Genomic DNA, 21162 nt, shown 5'->3' on the forward strand with positions numbered 1-21162 from the left:
AGAGGGAAGAGATATGGGAACATATGTATATGTATAACTGATTCACTTTGTTGTAAAGGAGAAACTAACACACTATTGTAAAACAGTTATACTCCAATAAAGATGTTTAAAAAAAAAGAAAAAAAATAATTGCTATATCCTTGAATGTTGATTATTTTAAATGTCTGTGACTATTATTGGTATTCTATTTGCTCCTTGATGAATTCTATGATTAGAGAATAAGGATATTGGAAATACATCTTCCTGAGTTTTACTTCTGACTTAGCTTAGGGGAGAGTCTCTGACAGGGCATTAAGGGGACATTTTGCAAATGGGCCAAATTTTCCTCTCTGGTATTTGTTTGAAAACTCAAAATGTATATAAAATTATGGTATTGGTATTGAACCAAGGGAAGTGACTAATAATCAGGTTAAAGTTTATTGTTCCCTTTGTTGGGATGAGTTCCACCAGTATGCAGTCCTATTCTATGAAATAGTTCTTGGTTTTATTGAGCTGGAAACCATGGCTTTCAAACTTAAAGGGAAGACCCCTAAATCTAGTAATTTACTATTTGGTAAATGAGCTTATGCTTATGCTTTTTCATAGATTTTTAGAGTTGGACAACATTCTGTAAATTAGCTCCTCTAAGCAGATCAGTTAGTGGCAGAGCCAGGACTGAGCCTGGGCCTTCTAGATCATGCTGGGTTTTTTTGTTTGTTTGTTTTTGTTTTGCTGCCTTGGGTCTTTGTTGCTGAATGTGGGCTTTTCTCTAGTTGCGGCGAGCGGGGCCTACTGTTTGTTGTGGTGCACAGGCTTCTCATTGCAGTGGCTTCTCTTGTTACGGAGCATGGGCTCTAGGTGCGCAGGCTTCAGTGGTTGTAGCATGCGAGCCCTAGAGGTGCGTGGGCTTCAGTAGTTGCGGTGCGTGGGCTTTGTAGTTGTGGCTAGCAGGTTCTAGAGCACAGCCTCAGTAGTTGTGATGCACAGGCTTAGTTGCTGTGCGGCATGTGGGATCTTTCCGGACCAGGGATCGAACCCATGTCCCCTGTATTGGCAGGTGGATTCTTAACCACTGTGACACCAGGGAAGTCCCAGTCATGCTGGGTTTTTTTGTTTGTTTATTTGTTTTTTAAAAAATAAACTTTAAATTTTGGAATGGTTTTAAATTTACAGAAAAGTTGCAGATAGAGTACAGAGATTTCCTCAGTACCCCTCACCCCACTTCCCCTACTATTACCATATTACATTGCCTGGTACATATGTCAAAACTAAAACCAACATTGGTACATTACTGTTAATTGAACTCTAGGCTTTATATGCATTTCACCAGTGTTTCCTTTATGTCCCAGGATCCCTTCTAGGCTACCACACTACATTTAATTGCTGTGTCTACTTAGTCTCTCTAGTCTATGATAGTTTCTCAGTGTTGCTTTTTTTTTTTTTTTTTTTTTTTTGTGGTACGCGGACCTCTCCCCTTTGTGGCCTCTCCCGTTGCGGAGCACAGGCTCCGGAAGCGCAGGCCCAGCGACCATGGCTCACGGGCCCAGCCACTCCGCGGCACGCGGGATCCTCCCGGACCGGGGCACGAACCCGCGCCCCCCGCATCGGCAGGTGGACCCGCAACCACTGCGCCACCAGGGAAGCCCTTTTTTTTTTTTTTTTTTTTTTAAATAACTTTGACATTGTCTAGGAGTACTAGCTGGGTATGTCTGGTGTTTTTCTCATGATTAGACTGGGGGTATGGGTTTTTGGAAAGAGTACCACAGATGTAGAATATCTTTCTCGTTGCATTTATCAGGGGTGGGGGATTACATGATGTCCACATGCCTTCGCTGGTGATGTTAACCTTCATCGCTTGGTTAAGGCGGTGTTCACCAGGTTTCTTCACTATAATTTCCCTCTTATCCTTCTCTGCTCTTTGGAGAGGTAGACTCATGCTCCTTTTACCTTGTATTCTGTCTTCCTATCTATCTATTGGTTTTTACATTCTTACCAAGTCTTAAATTTTTCTGTCAGGTAAGTTCTTAGACTGAAAGTGGTCTAAATTTTTGTCAGTAGCATTTGTTGGATCCTCATTATGTGAAGAGTTTTTGGCACTTGGAGATTTATTACACATCTGTCTCTCTCTTTCTCAACATGTTCACATTGCACTGAAATTAACTTTTTACATGTTTGCTGCTTCTTCTGTTGGGTTGTAAAAATGAGAGATCTCTTCACTTCTGTATTTGTAATGCCTAGCACAGTGTCTGCTGGCTAGAAATTTTTCAGTAAATGTTTTGTTGAACTAAATTATGATGGAAACCTGTATTACTTGGAAAACACAACAAACATCTGATACTTTCATCCTAGTTTGCTATTATTAGAAATTAAAACTGGGAGTTCAACTGACTGAGTAGACCTACGAGCAAGCAAAACTCCTTAGGAAACTCCTAAAATACTGGTTCTCAAAGTATGGTCTCCCATAAACAATGTCAACATCACCAGTTAACTTATTAGAAATGCAAATTATCAGGCCGTACCTCAAACCAACTGAATAAGAATCTCTGGGGTTGTGTCAAAAAACCTGTGTTTTAACAAGCCCTCCAGGTGATTCCAATGGCCAGAAATTTGAGAAATACTCCCTAAAAGCATAGTGGATGAAAAAAAATCAAAGAAAGAGAACAGCTAGTGGTAATTGACTGCAGCAGTGAAACTAGCCCCCTCTTTTCCTGCTGTCTCTATCCATGAGTAAGCTTAGGTTTATTTTTGATGCATTTACCTTGAAATCATCAAAAAGATATATGAAATGCTTCTTAGTTAAGTGTCTATCTCTAGCTGTGCAAATGCATTTGCTAGTACATAGTACATTTCAGTTTAAAAACTAGTTGCTGGCCACTTTTTTTTTTTTTTTTGGCAGGCGTTGTACATCATTTGATTTAGTTGCTGTATTTGTTTCAATGACATGCTTTGATTAGGATAAAGTACAATATAATAAGAAAACAAACAAAAGCATAATTCAACCGTATACTGTTCACTTTTTCTATTTTATTTAGTGGAAAAATTTTTGACTTCAGTTTTGTAAGGAAAATTATTTTCAAGGCAACATGAACTTAGTAATATATTTTTTTAACTTTCAAAAACTGTGTTGTCTGTTGGCAGCAGATGGCTGACATAGCTTTTTTGTTTCAAGTGTCCACTTTTCCAGGAAATGACTCCCATCTGTAGCAAGAGGAATGCTGACCTTTAATGTGCATGTTAGTCACTTCTTTTAGCTCAGTGCCAAGCTAATAATATTACATATATTGTGAATTTGTTTGAGAGTATGTGCTAGCCAGATTGTTTTCTTTCTGGAGTTTCAAGCTTTTGGAAATAGAAAGTTTGTGGGGTTTTTTGTATTTAGTAATTTAAAATAATTTTAATAGGTAATACATTCTTGTGGTTCAGAAATCAGTACAATATAAGAAGATATTCAGTGGAAAAAAATGTTAGTCCCATCCTTGCCCTTAACTGCTCCATTTATACCTACTCTATATATTCTTATTTATCCTTCCTTTTTTGTTTATCCTCCTAGAATTTCTTAATGGAAAGAGAAACAGATATGAATAATTATTATCCCCTTACCATAAAGGTTACACACTATTATTATACATACACACTGTTCACTGCTATACTTTTTTCATGTTAACATAGTATCTTGGATATCTTTTCACATAGAGGGCTCCATGATTCTTTTTCTGGTCAGCTTTATTAAGGACTACTTTACGTACAATGAACTGCATTCAATTTAAGTATATAATTTGATGAGTTTTGACAATTTTATATATCTGTGAAGGTACCGCCGAAGTTAAGATACAGAATATTTCCCATGGATTTGCTTTTTCTTGGGCGGGTGGGGGGTTGGTTTGTTTGATAGTATTTCATTGTATGTGTATACCATAGTTTTTAAAACCAGTCTTTGCTGATGAGCACTTGGGTGCTGTTACAAACAATTCTATAATTAAAAACCTATTTCATACAGCATTTCCTATGCAGGCAGGTAGAGGATATCTGAGGATAGACTCCCAGATGTCAGATTGCTGCGCCAAAAGGGAAATAAATAATTTGGTAGATGTTGCCAAAATACCCTTCAGTAGTCTTGGTACCAGTTTGATATCTCACTAGCAATGTACGAGAGTGCCTGTTTGCCCAGTCTAGCTAACAAATTGTGTTATGAAACTTTGGACTTTTGCCATTAGAAGGAAAATGGTATTTTCATATAGTTTTAACTTGCCGTTTTCTTGGGAGTGAAAGTGAGCATATTTTTATAAGTTAAAGGATGGGCCATTTGTGATATATACTTTTCTGTAAAGTATCTCTTAATACTCTTAGCCCATTTGCCTACTGCATTTTGTGTTTTTTTTTCTGTTAATATCTAAGTATTCTTTATATATTAGGGAAGTTAATTCTTTCTTTGCATATATATATATATATATATATATATATATTTTTTTTTTTTTTTTTTTTTTTTTTTTTTTTGTGGTACGCGTACCTCTCACTGCTGTGACCTCTTCCGTTGCGGAGCACAGGCTCCGGACGCGCAGGCTCGGTGGCCATGGCTCACAGGCCCAGCCGCTCCGCGGCATGTGGGATCTTCCCAGACCGGGGCGCAAACCCGTGTCCCCCGCATCGGCAGGCGGACTCTCAACCACTGCGCCACCAGGGAAGCCCTGCAAATATTTTTTTTTCCCAGGTTGTTTTCTTTTGACATTACAAGACCTTTACATGAAGGGTGTGTGTCTAAGTTTTTACTGCTTAGGATATCTTCCTAAAAGTTGCTTAGTTTTGATTTATTTCCTTTTCTCCGTCCTTCCTTTCATCTCTCCCTCTTTTCCTCTTTCTTTCCTTCCCAGCCTAATTTCTTAATAAAAGGATTTGAGGCAGCTTGAAGATGCTTTTTTGTTGAACAATAATCAGTTCGTGGGTGGATGTTGTTAAATGATTTTAATATATATGACCCTGGTTCATCTGTTTTGAAGGCCATGTTTTTGGTATACTGTGCATTGGAGAAAGAACCTGTGCCAGTGTCCTTGCCTCCAGCCTTGGTGCCACCTTCTAAGAGGAAAACGGTCAGTATATCACGCTCTGTGCGGTTGATCCCCTCTTCAACATCAGCCAAGGAACCTTACCACTCCTTACCACCTGTAGGCATTTTACCTACCAAAGCACCATTAAGACAGGTATAGATTTATCAGTGTTAAAGGACTTTTTTAAAAAAACAAAATGCATGGCATTTAACAGTTGATTGCTTGATGAAGATAGAAGGAGCAATCAAAGGGATCAAAAATTCAGAGCTCCCTCTGGTTGAACCTATATAATGTGATGTCCTAGAGAAGGCAGATAATCCTCTCCTGCATTTGGCCTTACTTAGGTCATATGGATGTTTCATTGGCTTTGCCTTGATCTACCTGGAATTAAAGTTGGAGAAAGAAGATACTCCATGTTAATCTGGCATGCTTGCCCTGGCAAAGTTAATAGATGTTTTGTTTGTTTAATCTCTAGTTAACTCTTGATTCTTTGGGATCAAATTTTCCAATTTGGGGTTGTTCAAGGCCTTTTTTTTCCTACAACCTGCTTCTTGTTAGGTTGAGTAATGGAAAATAATGACACAATATGCAAATCAGCCAGTTTGGCTACAGTTAAGAACGGGGAATGAAACTATAAAAAAATGGAGATTTAGAATTATCTGAATCTTTTGTTTATGTAGACTCTCCTAGTTACGCATCTTAATGTGGTCATTCATAAGTCAAGAGTTAACTGTGCTTGAATTTACTCATTACTTAAAAAAAAGTAAAATGGGCATCTTTAAGTATAGTCCCTATAGCTAACCTATATTTTTATTCTGTAATTTTCTCTTCATCACAGCATTTCAGTTGGGGTGTGATGGAAGTGACACACTGTTGCTATAGTTAGTGGGGTAGAATTGCACAGAATTTGTGAAAGTTACTGTCATGGGCTGAAAGAGGGACACTTCAAAGTTTGTTTCATTTTGGTGGAAATACTATATATATATTTTTTTCCTGTAGTGGGTTGTATCCCCTGCAGAAAAAGCTAAATATGATGAAATCTTCTTGAAAACTGATAAAGATATGGATGGATTTGTGTCTGGATTGGAAGTCCGTGAAATCTTCCTGAAGACAGGTTTACCTTCTGCCTTACTAGCCCATATTTGGTAAGACTTTATTTAAGTTGATTTAAAAAACAAATGTGGTTTGTATCAACTCTAGTTTTGTAGATTCTTATTTTTAGGCATTTGTAAGTAGGACAGTTTTTGTTTAGAATTCTTTGTAGAGAAAAATTTAAGTCTGATGATTTCTTCTGGATAGTGGACAACAGCTTGAGAATGGGTTACCTATAGTTTTATTAGATTGACGGTGTCAGTTAATGGTTATTAGAATGTTAAAATCCAGCATTGGTTTGTATCAACTAATTAAACTTCAGTTTTTAAAGGAGAATCCAAAATTCTGAAATTGAAACAATATAAAACAAACCCAGAATCTTCAAGGTATACTTGTATAATTCTTTCTATAGGGTATATGTATACTTTTATACCTTTACGTGGGAACTATACACTTGGTCCTTAAAAAATGACAAACTTTAGTGTCTCTAGTGAATTTCACATTAAATGAGATAATATAATGAAAATGCTTTTTATAGGGTGCCTGCTGCCAATCCACCTGACTATACTGAGGTTAGTTATCATGAGGTTTTCAAGGGGCAGCAAACATCAGAAGTGGAACCATATAGTTGCAAAGAGGAACTTAGAAAAGAACAAAGGACAACAGATCTGCCTTAAAAGGAACAAGAACCCAAGACTGGGAAAGATTAAATATATGTAACTAGTGATAGCTGCCACTTTCAAGTGCCTAGGCTAGGCACTATGCTGAATAAATGGCTGCTGTCATGGGCTTGCCATTATGCCCAGACTTTTTATGTACTTTGTCTTTAATTCTCACAGTAACCTTGCAAGATAGGTGTAATCTCCACTTTATAGATGAAGAAACTAAGGCTTGGAGAGGTTAAAAAATATGGCCAATGTCACAAGAAGAAATAAGTAGAAAAGCTGGAATTTAAGGTTTCTTTGACACCGTAGCCCATAGTCTTTTCATCAGGCCACATTGGTTTTCAAAGAATCAAACAGATCAGGACTTTAGAAAGCTGACCTTAAAAAAAGCGGGGGGGAAGCAAATAGAATAAAACATTTGCTGTTTCTCTTCAAGTGATTTTTGTAAAGGTTTCCAGATTGCTGCCTTCTCTCCACACATGATCTCCATTTGCAGCTGTTATTTTTCTTTGACGGTGATCCCGACATCCTCCTACTTCAAAAATTGTAGGAAACAAGCTGACATGGAGTATTTTGCTTGTTTTAGAATCATTCTAATGCCACTAACGAACCAAATTTGTTGAAACTTAGGTTTCATTTTTAACATGTTTTAATGTTGAAAACGTTGGGAGTAGAGAATGTTGGAATTCTTTGGCCCACCACAGCTTTTACTCCGTAGTGGTTCTGGAAATTGGTAAGAAAGCACAGAGCAAACCCAAATTAGAGGGCCCTGCTCAGCACCAAGGTGAACAGTCTCTTTTTCTTACCATTTTAGCCGATATCTCTCTTCTAACATTTGTGAGTTTTTGGCTAGCCATAAGTTGGTATGACTTTATTTTGTAATTCAATTGGTGATTATTTCAAAGCTACACAGTCATATTAATTTTCCCCTGGATTTTTAGAATGATAATTGTGACATTTACATACTGCTCATTTTGTTTATTTGTACAGGGCATTATGTGACACAAAGGACTGTGGGAAGCTTTCAAAAGATCAGTTTGCCTTGGCTTTTCACTTAATCAATCAAAAGTTAATAAAGGGCATTGATCCTCCTCACATTCTTACTCCTGATATGATTCCACCATCAGATAGGGCCACTTTACAAAAGGTAAGACAACTTAAAAGAAAACCTTAATGCATTAACAGAAAAGAACAAATGCTATGTCAGGTGACAGAATCGATTTGTATGGAATAGTGGAGAAAATGTATCTGGCTAGAAACAGAGCAGTATACTGTTTGCGGTTTAATTTGTGCCTATAAATATGTTAGAATACCTTGTATGATATCCTTGGGCTACAGCTCCTTTATCCCACCATTCATTACACATATGACAACCATACTTTCCAGTCTTAAAACTGGAAAATGTGGTCTTGTTTTTCCCCTGTGGATTTGTGAATTAATTTTTATGAATAGAGTGTAAATTTAAAATGAAACGTATAAGAATTAAATTATTGCATTTCATTTGATAATTCACTCTTGGAGAAAACAATACAGATTTGAAAACAAAATCTAGGAGATTATGATTGCTTGTTGTCAATTTTACATAAAAAAAAAAAAGAAAAGAAAAACTTGTTGAGGAAAAGTCTGTGTGGTTTTTGCCATATAGATGACCCTCTATTCCTGAGCATACAACCGAATTTCATATCTGAACAACTAGAAACAGGTTTTAGCTACTTTTGGTTCTGGCCAGCAGTGGGAATTTTCAAAACTACATGGTTCAGTAATGCTGTACCTTGATTTTTCTCTTCTCATCTAGAAACCCTTCCTAATATTGTGGTTTATAATATCTTGGCCTTATAATAGAGCTTTAAAAGGACTTGCATGCTCCAGTGGCTGTTTGCCCTCCATACTTTGTGTCTTTAAGTATCTTGTGACCTACAAAGTAACCATGGATGTGGTGATTCTTCAGAGTTACATATATAGGAGTTGTCACATATTTGGTATCAGGAGAGTTCCCTTTAAAATGTCGGTAGAATGTCTTGCATTAATTTTTTCACATAGGTTAAAAAATCCCATTTTAACAAATCTAGTAACAGTCAAAATTGGATTTTTTTCTAAGTCAACTAAATGGAAATTTATAGCCACTAAGTATAGAAGTTACATATAAGAGTTTTTATTCTTATTTTCACATTAAGTAACTACTTGATTTTATCTGCTTTGTGAGTGTTTTGGGGGGAGCATTTTGTGAATTTCTGAGATTTATTTTGATGTAGGACATGGGTTCCCTAAGTTGTAGAGAAGGCTAAAAGTGATGCCACCCAGAAAGATAAAGGTTACAAATTTGTATTTATGCCCCCTGCTCTAACTGTATCTCAGTTATGGAACTCTGTGTTGTTTCATCTTTCACCTATGTAGACTGCTTTTTTTCCTTGCTGCCTTCATTTTATACCCACAGAGTCTCCCACCAACACAAAATACACATACAGCAGAACTTTCTGAAGCAAATTGTATGTTCATTGAAGTCTCTGTAACATTAGTAGGCACTTGGAGTTGCATCTGCTATACAGAATTTTCAATTAAGTAGATTTACTGAAGTCCATTCACTAGAGCATAGATACTTTCGTCCATGTCAGATATCAGTATTATTCATTAAAATGGGATTTTATCACTGTTGTCTTATCTATAACCAAAAATTTTAACCTTAAAAATTAAAATTTGCGTTTGTTTTGTCTTTCAAATAATCTCTTTTCTCTTTATAATCTAATTTTTTTAGAACTGCATTTTTTTGCAGCTTTGACTAATCCTTTTTTGAATGTTGCTTTCCTTTCTGTGTTTTTTCTAGTTTGGACTATTTTTTCCATTCTGCAGCACTCTGCTTTTCGCCTTTCTTGTACTGTCAGTTTCTTAACTCTACTCTCTCAAGGTTAGAGCTTTACTTTATGCCTTTTTTAGCATTACGGTTTTTGGTTTACAAGATACATTTTGAAATTAGAGGTTGTTTATGCCTCAAAGTTAATGCAGAGAAAATACCTAAACAGCATGCTTCTGTTACATGTCTGTCACTTGGTCCTTGTGTGCATTTTAACTTGCCTTCCCTAAGCTCTCTGATCCACTTAAAATCACCGAAGTGGAATTTTTGTGTAATACACAAAACAGGGTGAGAGAAAATATTTTGCAAGAAGGGGACATGGTAGATTTTTCTTCATATGCCCTTCTTATACTTTATATACTGTTAGCTGAACTTTTTCTGTGCTTCCTGATTGCATGTTATTTTATTGCTCTAGAACAGGAGTTTACTTTTTGTGTCAGCAATTGAGAGTGACACAAGTACACTTATCAGTACCAACTAAGTACACTAATCTTCATTCTGGAGTCATCTATGGTATTACCTTATAACTTGTTTGAAGTTAAACTAATTTGTCTCACTCTTCTTATTTGATGATATTTTTAATAGTGAAAGACTGTCAAATGTGAATCACTTTTTTTGAGTTAGAGTGACAGAACAGGTATGGGAGTCCTGAGTTTCTTGGTTTGCTTGCACCTCTGATAGCAAATTTCTCAGTAGCACTTACGTGATGTAAGTTACTCTTGGTGATAAAAGTGAGACTAAGTGCTAATTTTTCATTTTGTTCTCCTTTCAAATTGTCTGGCCAGGCTTAATTAGCTCATAAGTCAAGTTTGGGCAGAGTTAAAATCCTAGTAAATACTTGTCACATTCAGAAACCCACTTTAAAATTTCTGACTTTTTAGAATGATAAGGGTCTATGTGTCAGTGAAACACATAATAGTAAAACATAGTAAGAGGCATATTTGGTACAAATCTGTAATTAATATAAAATTGAGAATAGCGTTAATTGAATCCTAACGGATGAGTTTTGGTATTGATAGTCAAAACAAAACAAAACATATGAGGACGGTTATGCAGTATAGCATAAAGAAATATAGAAGGAATTATTTGCCACATTTTATTGATATACCTGTTTATCAAGTTGGCTTTTAGGGTAATGGTTTCATTTACCTAAATGATCTTAATATGCAGGTGCCAAGGGGCATAATATGAAATAGCACTTGAATTTGATTAGAAGTCTCCTGATCAATATAGCCTATTAGCTAGCTGGGTTCAACTTTAAGCACGTCATTTAATATGTTTCCTTAGCTCTAAAATGGGGTTAATAATAATATCTGCCCTACCTACAGACCAGTTTTCAGATTAGTACTTAGTAAATTTGTAAACCATTATATAAATGTGAGCAGATAGGATACTGTGAACTTTTAGGTTTCTTCTTCTGTTGTGCAAGTTGGTGACATACCTTAAGTTCACAGCAACATAAGTATAATACTAAGTTTTATGTTCTGCTAATAAGGTCCTCAATATATCTTAGTTTTACATGTTTAGGCCTCAGTTTTAACATTTGCTAATGATGATCATCCTGTTATTTGTCAGTTTGGTTGTAGCATTGGGTGTAGGTCAAGTGTTTGAAGGAGCAGTTATCTTTTTGCCTTGACTTCAGCCAGCTATATAAGGCATCAAAAATGGTTCACAAAGGCGACTGAGCCAGGGTGGAAGCAAGTCATTGGGAGCCTTTCCAACTTTCAAGAGCATATTCTGTTGAGGAAGTTAAGTATAATAATAGCTTACATTTATAAAATAACATAAAGTTTGTAGAGGGACTTCATATGCAACACTTATTTAATTTTTAAAGTGGGCAGGGCAGAGATTATTTCCCTGTTGTGCAGTGAAGATCATGCAGCTAGTAAAACAGCAGAGCCCAGAATAAACCCAGCTAGGTTTTCTAAATACAAATACCATTCAGAGACTAATTTTGACACCTCCATTATTGAAAGAAAACCATATGTAAAGGATGTCATATAAGACAGTTTCATGTATGGTGATATTAATATTTATTATGGAACATGCTGAGCGGTTGGTTTTACTTTAAATAGACACTGAAAGCATTTAATAAAAGTAAATACTTGTTGAATTAAATAAAATCAACCACCATTTATTTAATACAAATACAAATAAATCACAATTCACCTCCCCAAGAAATTTATGCTTCAGTGGAGGAATTAGTTTATAAATCTGATATCTGCTTTACTGCAACATTCTAGACAGGCTAAGATCATGCGATGAAGACATTGGGATCTCAAGTGGTGGTATATATTATAGAACAACAGCTTTTAGAGAGTTTAAGGGAAAATGTCTTAGTATATAACTGCCTCTGTGTGTGTGTGTGTGTGTAAAATTGTACTAGATAGTGTTTTCTTAAGTGAATTAAAAGTGTTAGTAATACCATAAAATATGTATCCATATAGTGCTCTTAAACATTTTTAATGCTTTGCCACATGCAATTTTATAGTAATAATGTTATAATTGTGAACTCTTTGTTTTTAGAACATCATAGGATCAAGTCCTGTCGCAGATTTCTCTGCTATTAAGGAACTAGATACCCTTAACAATGAAATAGTTGATCTACAGAGGTATGTAAAGTAAAATTATACCAGATTATATAAATACATGAACACACTCTTTTCTGTTTCTAATGTATATCTTGGGTAAGTACTACTTTATTTGCTTAAGTACTATGGTTCTTAAAATGGGAATCGGTGTACCTTATTAAATCTAAGGCAAATAGAAAGCCCAGAGATAAACCCATGCATATATGGTCACCTAATTTACGACACAGGAAGCAAGAACATACAGTGGAGAAAAGACAGCCTCTTCGGTAAATGGTGCTGGGAAAACTGGACAGCTAGCTACATGTAAAAGAATGAAATTAGAACACTACCTAACACCATACACAAAAATAAACTCCAAATGGATTAAAGACCTAAATGTAAGACCAGACACTATAAAACTCATAGAGGAAAACAGGAAAAACTCTCTGACATAAACCACATCAAGATCTTTTTTGACCCACCTCTTAGAGTAATGAAAATAAAAACGAAAATAAACAAATGGGACCTAATGAAAATTAAAAGCTTTTGCCCAGCAAAGGAAACCATAAACAAGATGAAAAGACAACCCTCAGAATGGGAGAAAATATTTGCAAATGAAGCAACAGACAAAGGATTAATTTCTGATATATACAAACAGCTCATGGAGCTCAATATCAAAGAAACAAACAATACAATTAAAAAATGGGCAGAAGACCTAAATAGGCATTTCACCGAAGAAGACATACAGATGGCCAAGAGGCACATGAAAAGATGCTCAACATCACTAATTATTAGAGAAATGCAAATAAAAACTACAATGAGGTATCACCTCACACTAGTCAGAATGGCCATTATCAAAAAATCTAGAAACAATAAATGCTGGAAAGGGTGTAGAGAAAAGGGAACCCTCCTGCACTGTTGGTAGGAATGTAAATTGATACAACCACTATGGAGAACAGTACGGAGGTTCCTTAAAAATCGAAAACTAGAACTACCATATGACCCAGCAATCCCGCTACTGGGCATATACCCTGAGAAAACCATAATTCAGAGAGAGACATGTACCACAATGTTTACTGCAGCACAGTTTACAATAGCCAGGACATGGAACCAACCTAAATGTCCATTGACAGATGAATGGATAAAGAAGATGTGGCACATGTATACAATGGAATATTACTCAGCCATAAAAAGGAACAAATTTGAGTTATTTGTAGTGAGGTGGATGGACCTAGAGTCTGTCATACGTAGTGAAGTAAGTTAGAAAGAGAAAAACAAATACCATATGCTAACACACATATATGGAATCTAAAAAAAAAAAATGGGTTCTGAAGAACTTACCAGCAATACGGGAATAAAGACACAGACATAGAGAATGTACTTGAGGACACGGGGAGGGGGAAGGGTAAGCTGGGACAAAGTGAGAGAGTGGCATGGACTTGGACATATATACACTACTAAATGCAAAATAGATAGCTAGTGGGAAGCAGCCACAGGGAGATGAGCTCGGTGCATTGTGACCGCCTAGAGGTGTGGGATAGGAAGGGTAGGAGGGAGACACAAGAGGGAGGAGATATGGGAATATATGTATATGTATGGCTGATTCACTTTGTTATAAAGCACAAACTAACACACCATTGTAAAGCAATTATACTCTAATAATGTGTTTAAAAAAATAATAAATAAATCTAAGGCAACCTTTAACTGCAGGATGCACTATTATGTAGCACTGAAAAAAGAAAAAACCACTGCCAAATAAACAATGGCATTCCAACAACTATAAGGTACTATGTGATTCTGGATAGTGAAATAGGTATCAATATATCTTGGAACGAATGAAATACAGTTTTCTTTTTTTTTGAAGTTTTTTAAAAATTTACTTTTGTTGAAGTATAGTTGATTTACAATGTTGTGTTAGTTTCAGGTGTACAGCAGAGTGGTTCAGTTGTACATATATATACCTATTCTTTTTAAGATTCTTTTCCCTTATAGATTATTACAAAATATTGAGTGTAGTTCCCTGTGCTATATAGTAGGTGCTTGTTGGTTATCTATTTTATATAGAGTAGTGTGTATATGTTAGTCCCAAACTCCTAATTTGCCCCTCCCTTTCCCCTGAAATACAGTTTTCCTCCAACTTCAGACATTTGAATAACAATAGGAAAAAATTATTATTTAATACATTGTATGGAAGGAATGTTAAATGCAGACACCATGCCAAGAGCTTTCATAACTTGTTATCTCATTTGATCCTCACAAAAACCTTGTAACTTGAGATAGATATTACTGTTCTGTTTTATAGGTACGGAGTTAAGATGCTTAGGTTATTTTACCCAAAGTCATACAAACCTGTAAGCAATAGAACTCATACCTGATCTCAGGACTGCTTGATTTGGAGTTGGATTTTCTTTCTTATACTCACGTACTGTGTAGAAACAGGCTTGAATACAATTAGATTTGAATCTAAATACAGCAGGTCCTATTGGTATTTCCTAATTCTCTTGTTCCCTAGAAACTTTTTAAAGTAATACTCATTGTAAAAATGACCTCCTAAAATTACTTTTTAAAAAGTGAGACCATTTTTCCATCCACAGGGCATTGGATTTAAATATCATTTGACTTACACAAACATTTTTTTTTAACCTTCACAACACTTTAAAGCAGATAATGGCTGATACTTTATTTTGTTGATGATATTGAGACATAAGGGGATTAAATGATTTAGCTGGGTTATATGGCAAGAACTTGGGAAAGATCTTTCCTCATCCATGAGACTACATTGAGATTATTGTAGAGAAACTTAATTATGATTTTTTTCAGTTGCAAGAAAGAACTCAACCTAGACTAAGTGAGAGTGAATTTATTTACTTGTGAACTAAGACCTCCTAGAGGTAGGGATGGCTTAAAGCATAGCTTCGTACTGGAGCTCAAATGATATAATCAGTTCTCTTGCTCTCTCCATTTCTTGTTTGCACTTCCACTGCATGGTTCCATTCTCAGATAGGCTTTCCTGTTATGTTGTCAAGGGGGTTATTGCACATCTGAGTCTCATGTACCTGTTACTTCAGATCTAGTGGAGTTACTCTCTTGTGGCGGTTCCTGAACAAATCCTAAGATTCAATCTGATAGACTGGTTTAGGGTCCTACCTACTGAAACAGTCAGTGGCCAAGGTTGTATTGTTTGCTGATTTGTCATGAGCTCTGTCCTGGGCTGCGGGGTCGGGGGTGGGGGGCTAGTTTGCCACCGAGACCACATGGAGGAGGGGGTATCCCCACATGAAAATTCTGCCAGAAGGAGGAATGAATTCTGAGAGTAAATGTCAGTAGAAAGCAGTATAGCTTCAAATCCACAGTAATTTTAGTGATCACCCTTAGTATCATCTGCCAGTTTGAACAGTATGTCTTGACATTCTGTAACCTTAGTCTGGGCACCTTTTTAAACGGGATTGTTTAGTTTTGACTTATCTGCCTTCTACTGAATTCTACCAAATTCTATTTCCAGATCAAAAATTGGCCTTTGCCTATTACATAAAGCTTTTCGTATTGGAATCAAAAAACAAAGAAACGAAAACAAACCCTTGGAGATTACATAATCCAATTTCTTTTTTACTCATGGGGGAAAAAAAATCAAAGTCGTACATCAGGTCAGCAAAAGTGCTGGCTGGCACCCAAACCTGGTTGTATAGTTCTAGTTCTACATTTTTTTCTATTATATAAGACAGCTTTTCATTAAGATTTAGAACATTTTTACTTTGGTTTGAAAAAAAAGTAAACATTTGATTACTCAGTCTATAATGGTGTATAGACTTCATTTCATATGGTCTATAAACAGTCCATTAGCATTTTTGCTTGCTTTATGAGAAATGTGCATTTAATAGTAGCTAGATTTGGGGCTTCCCTGGTGGTGCAGTGGTTGAGAATCTGCCTGCCAATGCAGGGGACATGGGTTCGAGCCCTGGTCTGAGAAGATCCCACATGCCGTGGAGCAGCTAGGCCCATGAGCCACAACTACTGAGCCTACGCGTCTGGAGCCTGTGCTACGCAACAAGAGAGGCCACGATAGTGAGAGGCCCGCGCACTGTGATGAAGAGTGGCCCCCACTTGCCGCAACTAGAGAAAGCCCTCACACAGAAACAAAGACCCAACACAGCCAAAAATAAATAAATTAATTAATTAATTTAAAAAATTTTTAAAAATAGTAGCTAGATTTGAAAATACTTGTCATCTGTGCCTCTCAAGCCTATGAAAATAGACACATACCCCAGTATTCTAGGGCTTGCTTGATTTCAACAGTAGTTATTTTACTTATGAAATGTTTTTGTAATGAGTTTTAACAGGAAGTAGAGCATCATACATAAAATGTTCTTGCCGATACAAACACTTGTAATACAGTAAGTCCCCTACATATGAACCTTCAAGTTGCAAACTTTCAAAGATGTGAACATGTGTTCACATGTCCAGTCACATAAGTTAGTTCATGTGTCTGGCGTACATTGACATGTGTGTGCATCCTCTACAAGTGGTTGTGCTTTTGTGTACTTTACAATACTTATAGAGTACAGTAGTACAGTATCTTTGTTTCAAGCCCAGGATGTCTGGAAGCAAGTGTAAAAGCAGCAGTGATGTAGCTGGTACTGCCAACAGCCCCTGTATGCCAGCTGTTGTACTGTACTACTATACTTTTCAAGGTACTGTACTGTAAGATTAAAAATGTTTTCTTTATTTTTTGTGTTTTTTTTGTTTTTCATGTATTATTTGTGTGAAAAGTATTATAAACTTGTTACAGTACAGTACTATATAGCTGATTGTGTTAGCTGGGTACCTAGGCTAACTTTGTTGGTCTTATGAACAAATTGGACTTACAAATGTGCTCTCGGAATGGAACTTGTTCGTATGTAAGGGACTTACTATATTAGTTACATTTTGATGAACTGAGCTTTCACTAACTTCTAGCTACCTTAATGTTAAGTTGTACTAGTGGAAGTCTTATATAGTGAATTACAGCTAAACACATAAAAAAAAAATCTAACATTTTGTGACTGTCTTATTAAGAAAATCATAGTGCTTCAAAACCTTACTAAGTTTTAAGTTGTAGTCACATTTTATAAATGTGTAATACGTTTATACTTGACACTTGTGAAAATATTTTCCCTAGGCTTTTATTTTAGGTGAGATCTACAGTGTAGGCAAACTTCCATCATCTGTCAACTTCAGTAATGTCATAATAAGGCTGATCTACCCATGCTAAAATTATGGTTGTTAAAATTCAGTTTTGTAAATGGTTGTATTAAGTCACTACCACCAAGTCTTTAACACATTACATTATAAACCTTGGCTTTTGTTACTGTGAATGACTATTTTTTCTGTGCAATGGTATTACTCTTTAGCCTTTAAATCTTTTATTAATATATCAGGCAGTGACGTATATAACTACAAAACAGGAAAAAAGAATTTAAACAGATTTTGTTTGTGGCTTTTACTAAATTGTCATCTGACAGAAGATTAGCTCCTTCTTATTTGTTTGGTTTTCAGTTGAAGATATTTAATTTTAGTCCAGGGATCAAACCTACAAATAAACGACATACATAATATGGTACTGTAATGAGAATGTAATGAATATGGTGCTTTACAAGATCTGCTCTTCCCCCCTGAGTGATGGTTATAATACATACTCATAAAAATTTGGAAAACACGGAAAAGCATAATGAAGAAAGGAATGTTTATTTTATTTTATTTATTTACTTTTGGCTGCGTTGGGTCTTCGTTGCTGCGCACGGGCTTTCTCTAGCTGCGGCAAGCAGGGGCTACTCTTCGTTGTGGTGTGCGGTCTCTAAGCTCACAGGCTTCAGTAGTTGTGACATGTGGGCTTAGTAGTTGTGGCTCATGGGCTCTAGAGCACAGGCTCAGTAGTTGTGGTGCACAGGCTTAGTTGCTCCGTGGTATGTGGGCTCTTCCCGGACCAGGGCTTGAACCCGTGTCCCCTGCATTGGCAGGTGGATTCTTAACCACTCTGCCACCAGGGAAGCCCCAGGAATGTTTCTTAGAATAATAATTTGTTCTGAGCGTTGAAAATCAATGGAGGTATAAAAAACTATATATAACCTCAAGAGGTGGTTGGGTAAAGAATGTTCTTTGTTATCAGTCAGAAAATGAGATGTTGTTTTCTTCCCTAGTTCACCAAATTGTTTCTAGTTAAAAATATAGGACATTGGGAGCTTGAGGCAGGATGACTTTCTGTCATTTGTTTCTTTAAATTTTTTTATATGATTCCTTCAACATTTGTTATATAGGGATTTAATTATATAAATCAGATTAAATTAGTATAATATTTTTAACTTAAGGGAAAGCAATGGTTTTAAAATAATCTTATCAAATACTTGGATCTCTCACCTGAGCTGAACACCTATATTTTTCATTGCCCAACTAGTGTTTTCATCTGAATGTTCAGTAGGACCTGACTTCCTAATTTTCCCCTGACCGCTATCCTTGTCTCTTTTATTTCCCTTTCTCAGTGACATCACCATTTATTGTCACTCAAGCTAGAAACCTGAGATTTTTCTTCTCATTTTTATTCTTCTATTTTTGAGATGTTTCTTGAAATCATTCCTACCTCTTCATCTCCTTTGCCTGATCAACTCCTCCTCATCCTTCAGATCTCACCTTAGATGTTATTTCCTCTGGAAGCCTTCCCCTTCCCAACCCCCATACCTATCAAATCTTATTTAAGAGCCTATCTTACATAGTTTTTAAATTTACACTTGTCATAGCATAATTGTCTGTTTTATTTGGATATCTCACTAGACTATGTACTTCTTAATCATAGGGACTATTTGCTTGCTCACTGTTAATCCCTACTGCTTAGCTTATGTAATAGATACAATATATATAGCTTATATAATAGATATATAGAGAAAATAATTTGTTCAGTATTGTTGAAATCTGTCCTGTCCTTTCTGCTTTTTCTGTCTAGTTTTAGCCCTTACCTCAGTTCACTTTTCTGAGTATGGCGTAAAATCTCTTCCTTCACGGTGCTCTCTTGGCATCCAGACCATTCTTCTGTCTTAGCTACTTCCCACAATAAAGTAGGATCATCTCCCACTTTGATACTGTAAAGCAGCAGTCCCCAGACTTTTTGGCACCAGGGACTGGTTTTGTGGAAGACAGTTTTTCCACAGACTCAGGGTGCGGGGTTAGGGGGGATGGTTTTGGAATGATTCAAGTGCATTACATTTATTGTGTACTTTATTTCTATTATTATTACATTGTAATATATAAGGAAATAATTATACAGCTCAACATAATGCAGAATCAGTGGGAGTCCTGAGCTTGTTTTCCTTCAACTAGATGGTCCCATCTGGGGGTGACGGGAGACAGTGACACCCGAAGTGTGTTGCTTATGTCCAATCTACTCCATAATCTAGTTTTGGCTGCTGTCACTGCAGAAAACCCTGCTTCACAAAGATAGGACGTTGGAAATGGAAGCAGCCTTTTCATTGCTTTTTGTGGCAATCTCAGGATATTCCGCCTTAGCTTTCATCCAGAACATATGGAGATTTGAAGTTGTCTCAAACATACTTTTAAGGCCACCGTCATTTGCCATCTCAACCAGTTGATCCTTTTCTAGCACGGACAAAGTCGATTCACCTGGCTTATTCACAGATGGGTCGCAGATCCATTCCTTCCCAGTTTGGGGGTCTTTTGTGGTTGGGAAGTAATGCTCAGAGTCTTTTGAAAGCTGAGATAGGTGATCATACACCAGCTGGGAGAAAGAAGGCCCTGGCTCAGTCTCTTTCAAAATCTCTGCCAATGTTTGAAACATGTCAAAAATCCCAGTGTTCACTCGTCGCCTCCATAATTCAAGTTCGGCTTTGAATGTAGCCACTCTTTCTGCCAACTTGAACACAGTTGTCGTTCTCCCCTGAAGTGACAGATTGAGTTGGTTGAGCAGGTTGAATATGTCACACAAGTAAGCAAGTTTTGTGACCCATTCTGTGGCACTGAAATGTGCTTCCAGTGGTGACTGTTTTTCTAAAAGAAATCTCTGGAGCAGCTCTCTTAACACAGAAGCTCTGGCCAGTGATCTACCTTTAGAAAGCCATCTCACTTCTGTGTATAAGAGAAGATGTGTGTGCTCTGCGTCCATCTCCTTGCAGAGCTGTGCGAACAAACGTGAGTTAAGGGCATGTACCTTACTTTGGTTGATAATTTTAATGATATCCTGCAAAACACTGTTAAGCTCAGGTGACATTTTTCCACTACCCAGCGTTTCTCTATGGATGACAGAGTGCGTAGACTCACATTCAGAAACAACCCCTTTGACCTGAGTAGTGAAACCAGAAGGCTGTCCAGTCATGGCAGCTGTTCCGCCCATGCATATACCGACACAAAATGACCCATTCAGTTTTCCTGATATGTAATCATTCAAAGACTTGAATAGTTCTGCAGCTGTGGTGTTGGTTGGCAACGAAAGTGCACATAACATATCCTCATGCACATCCTCCTGAAAAATATATCACACAGAAACAAGCATTGTTGCCTTGTTGTCAACATTGGGAGACTTGTCAACCTGTATTGCATACCACAGTGACTCATTAATCCTCTCTAACAATTGTGCCTTAATATCCTCTGCTATTTCATCAATTTGTCTAGTTAGGGTGCTAGCCAAAAGAGGAACACGTGCCACCTTTTGAACTGCAGCCTCTCCTAAAAGTTCATGACAGATGTCCTTAGCAGCAGGCAGGATCAACTCTTCACCAATAGTAAAAGGCTTCTTAGCTTTAGCAATGCGGTTAGCCACTAAGAATGATGCTCTCAGTGCAGACACATTTGATGAAGTGGTGGCCTTCAATAATTGCTTCTGTTTTTCATGTTCACATTTTTTCCTTTTGAAAAACTCCAAAGGCTTGTTTTTTAATGCAGGGTGCTTGGTCTCCATGTGGCAAAGCAGTTTTGAAGGTTTCATGGCT

The 21162-nt window shown here is 36.7% G+C and overlaps 1 protein-coding gene across 3 annotated transcripts in view; it reads left to right on the forward strand.

Moving 5' to 3' along the window:
- EPS15 (epidermal growth factor receptor pathway substrate 15) overlaps positions 1–21162 on the forward strand; it is a 181413-nt gene that overhangs the window by 69808 nt on the left and 90443 nt on the right. For 2 of the 3 annotated variants that reach the window (XM_028489404.2, XM_028489405.2), the window contains 4 exons: positions 4974–5174; positions 6021–6166; positions 7769–7925; positions 12153–12238. In XM_028489404.2, the coding sequence (XP_028345205.1) occupies positions 4974–5174; positions 6021–6166; positions 7769–7925; positions 12153–12238 (590 nt within the window). The remainder of the gene's footprint in view (positions 1–4973; positions 5175–6020; positions 6167–7768; positions 7926–12152; positions 12239–21162) is intronic. The other variant, XM_024119749.3, reaches the window with a different exon arrangement.

Source organism: Physeter macrocephalus, chromosome 4, assembly GCF_002837175.3.
Source record: "Physeter macrocephalus isolate SW-GA chromosome 4, ASM283717v5, whole genome shotgun sequence".
Taxonomy (NCBI): Eukaryota; Metazoa; Chordata; class Mammalia; order Artiodactyla; family Physeteridae; genus Physeter; species Physeter macrocephalus.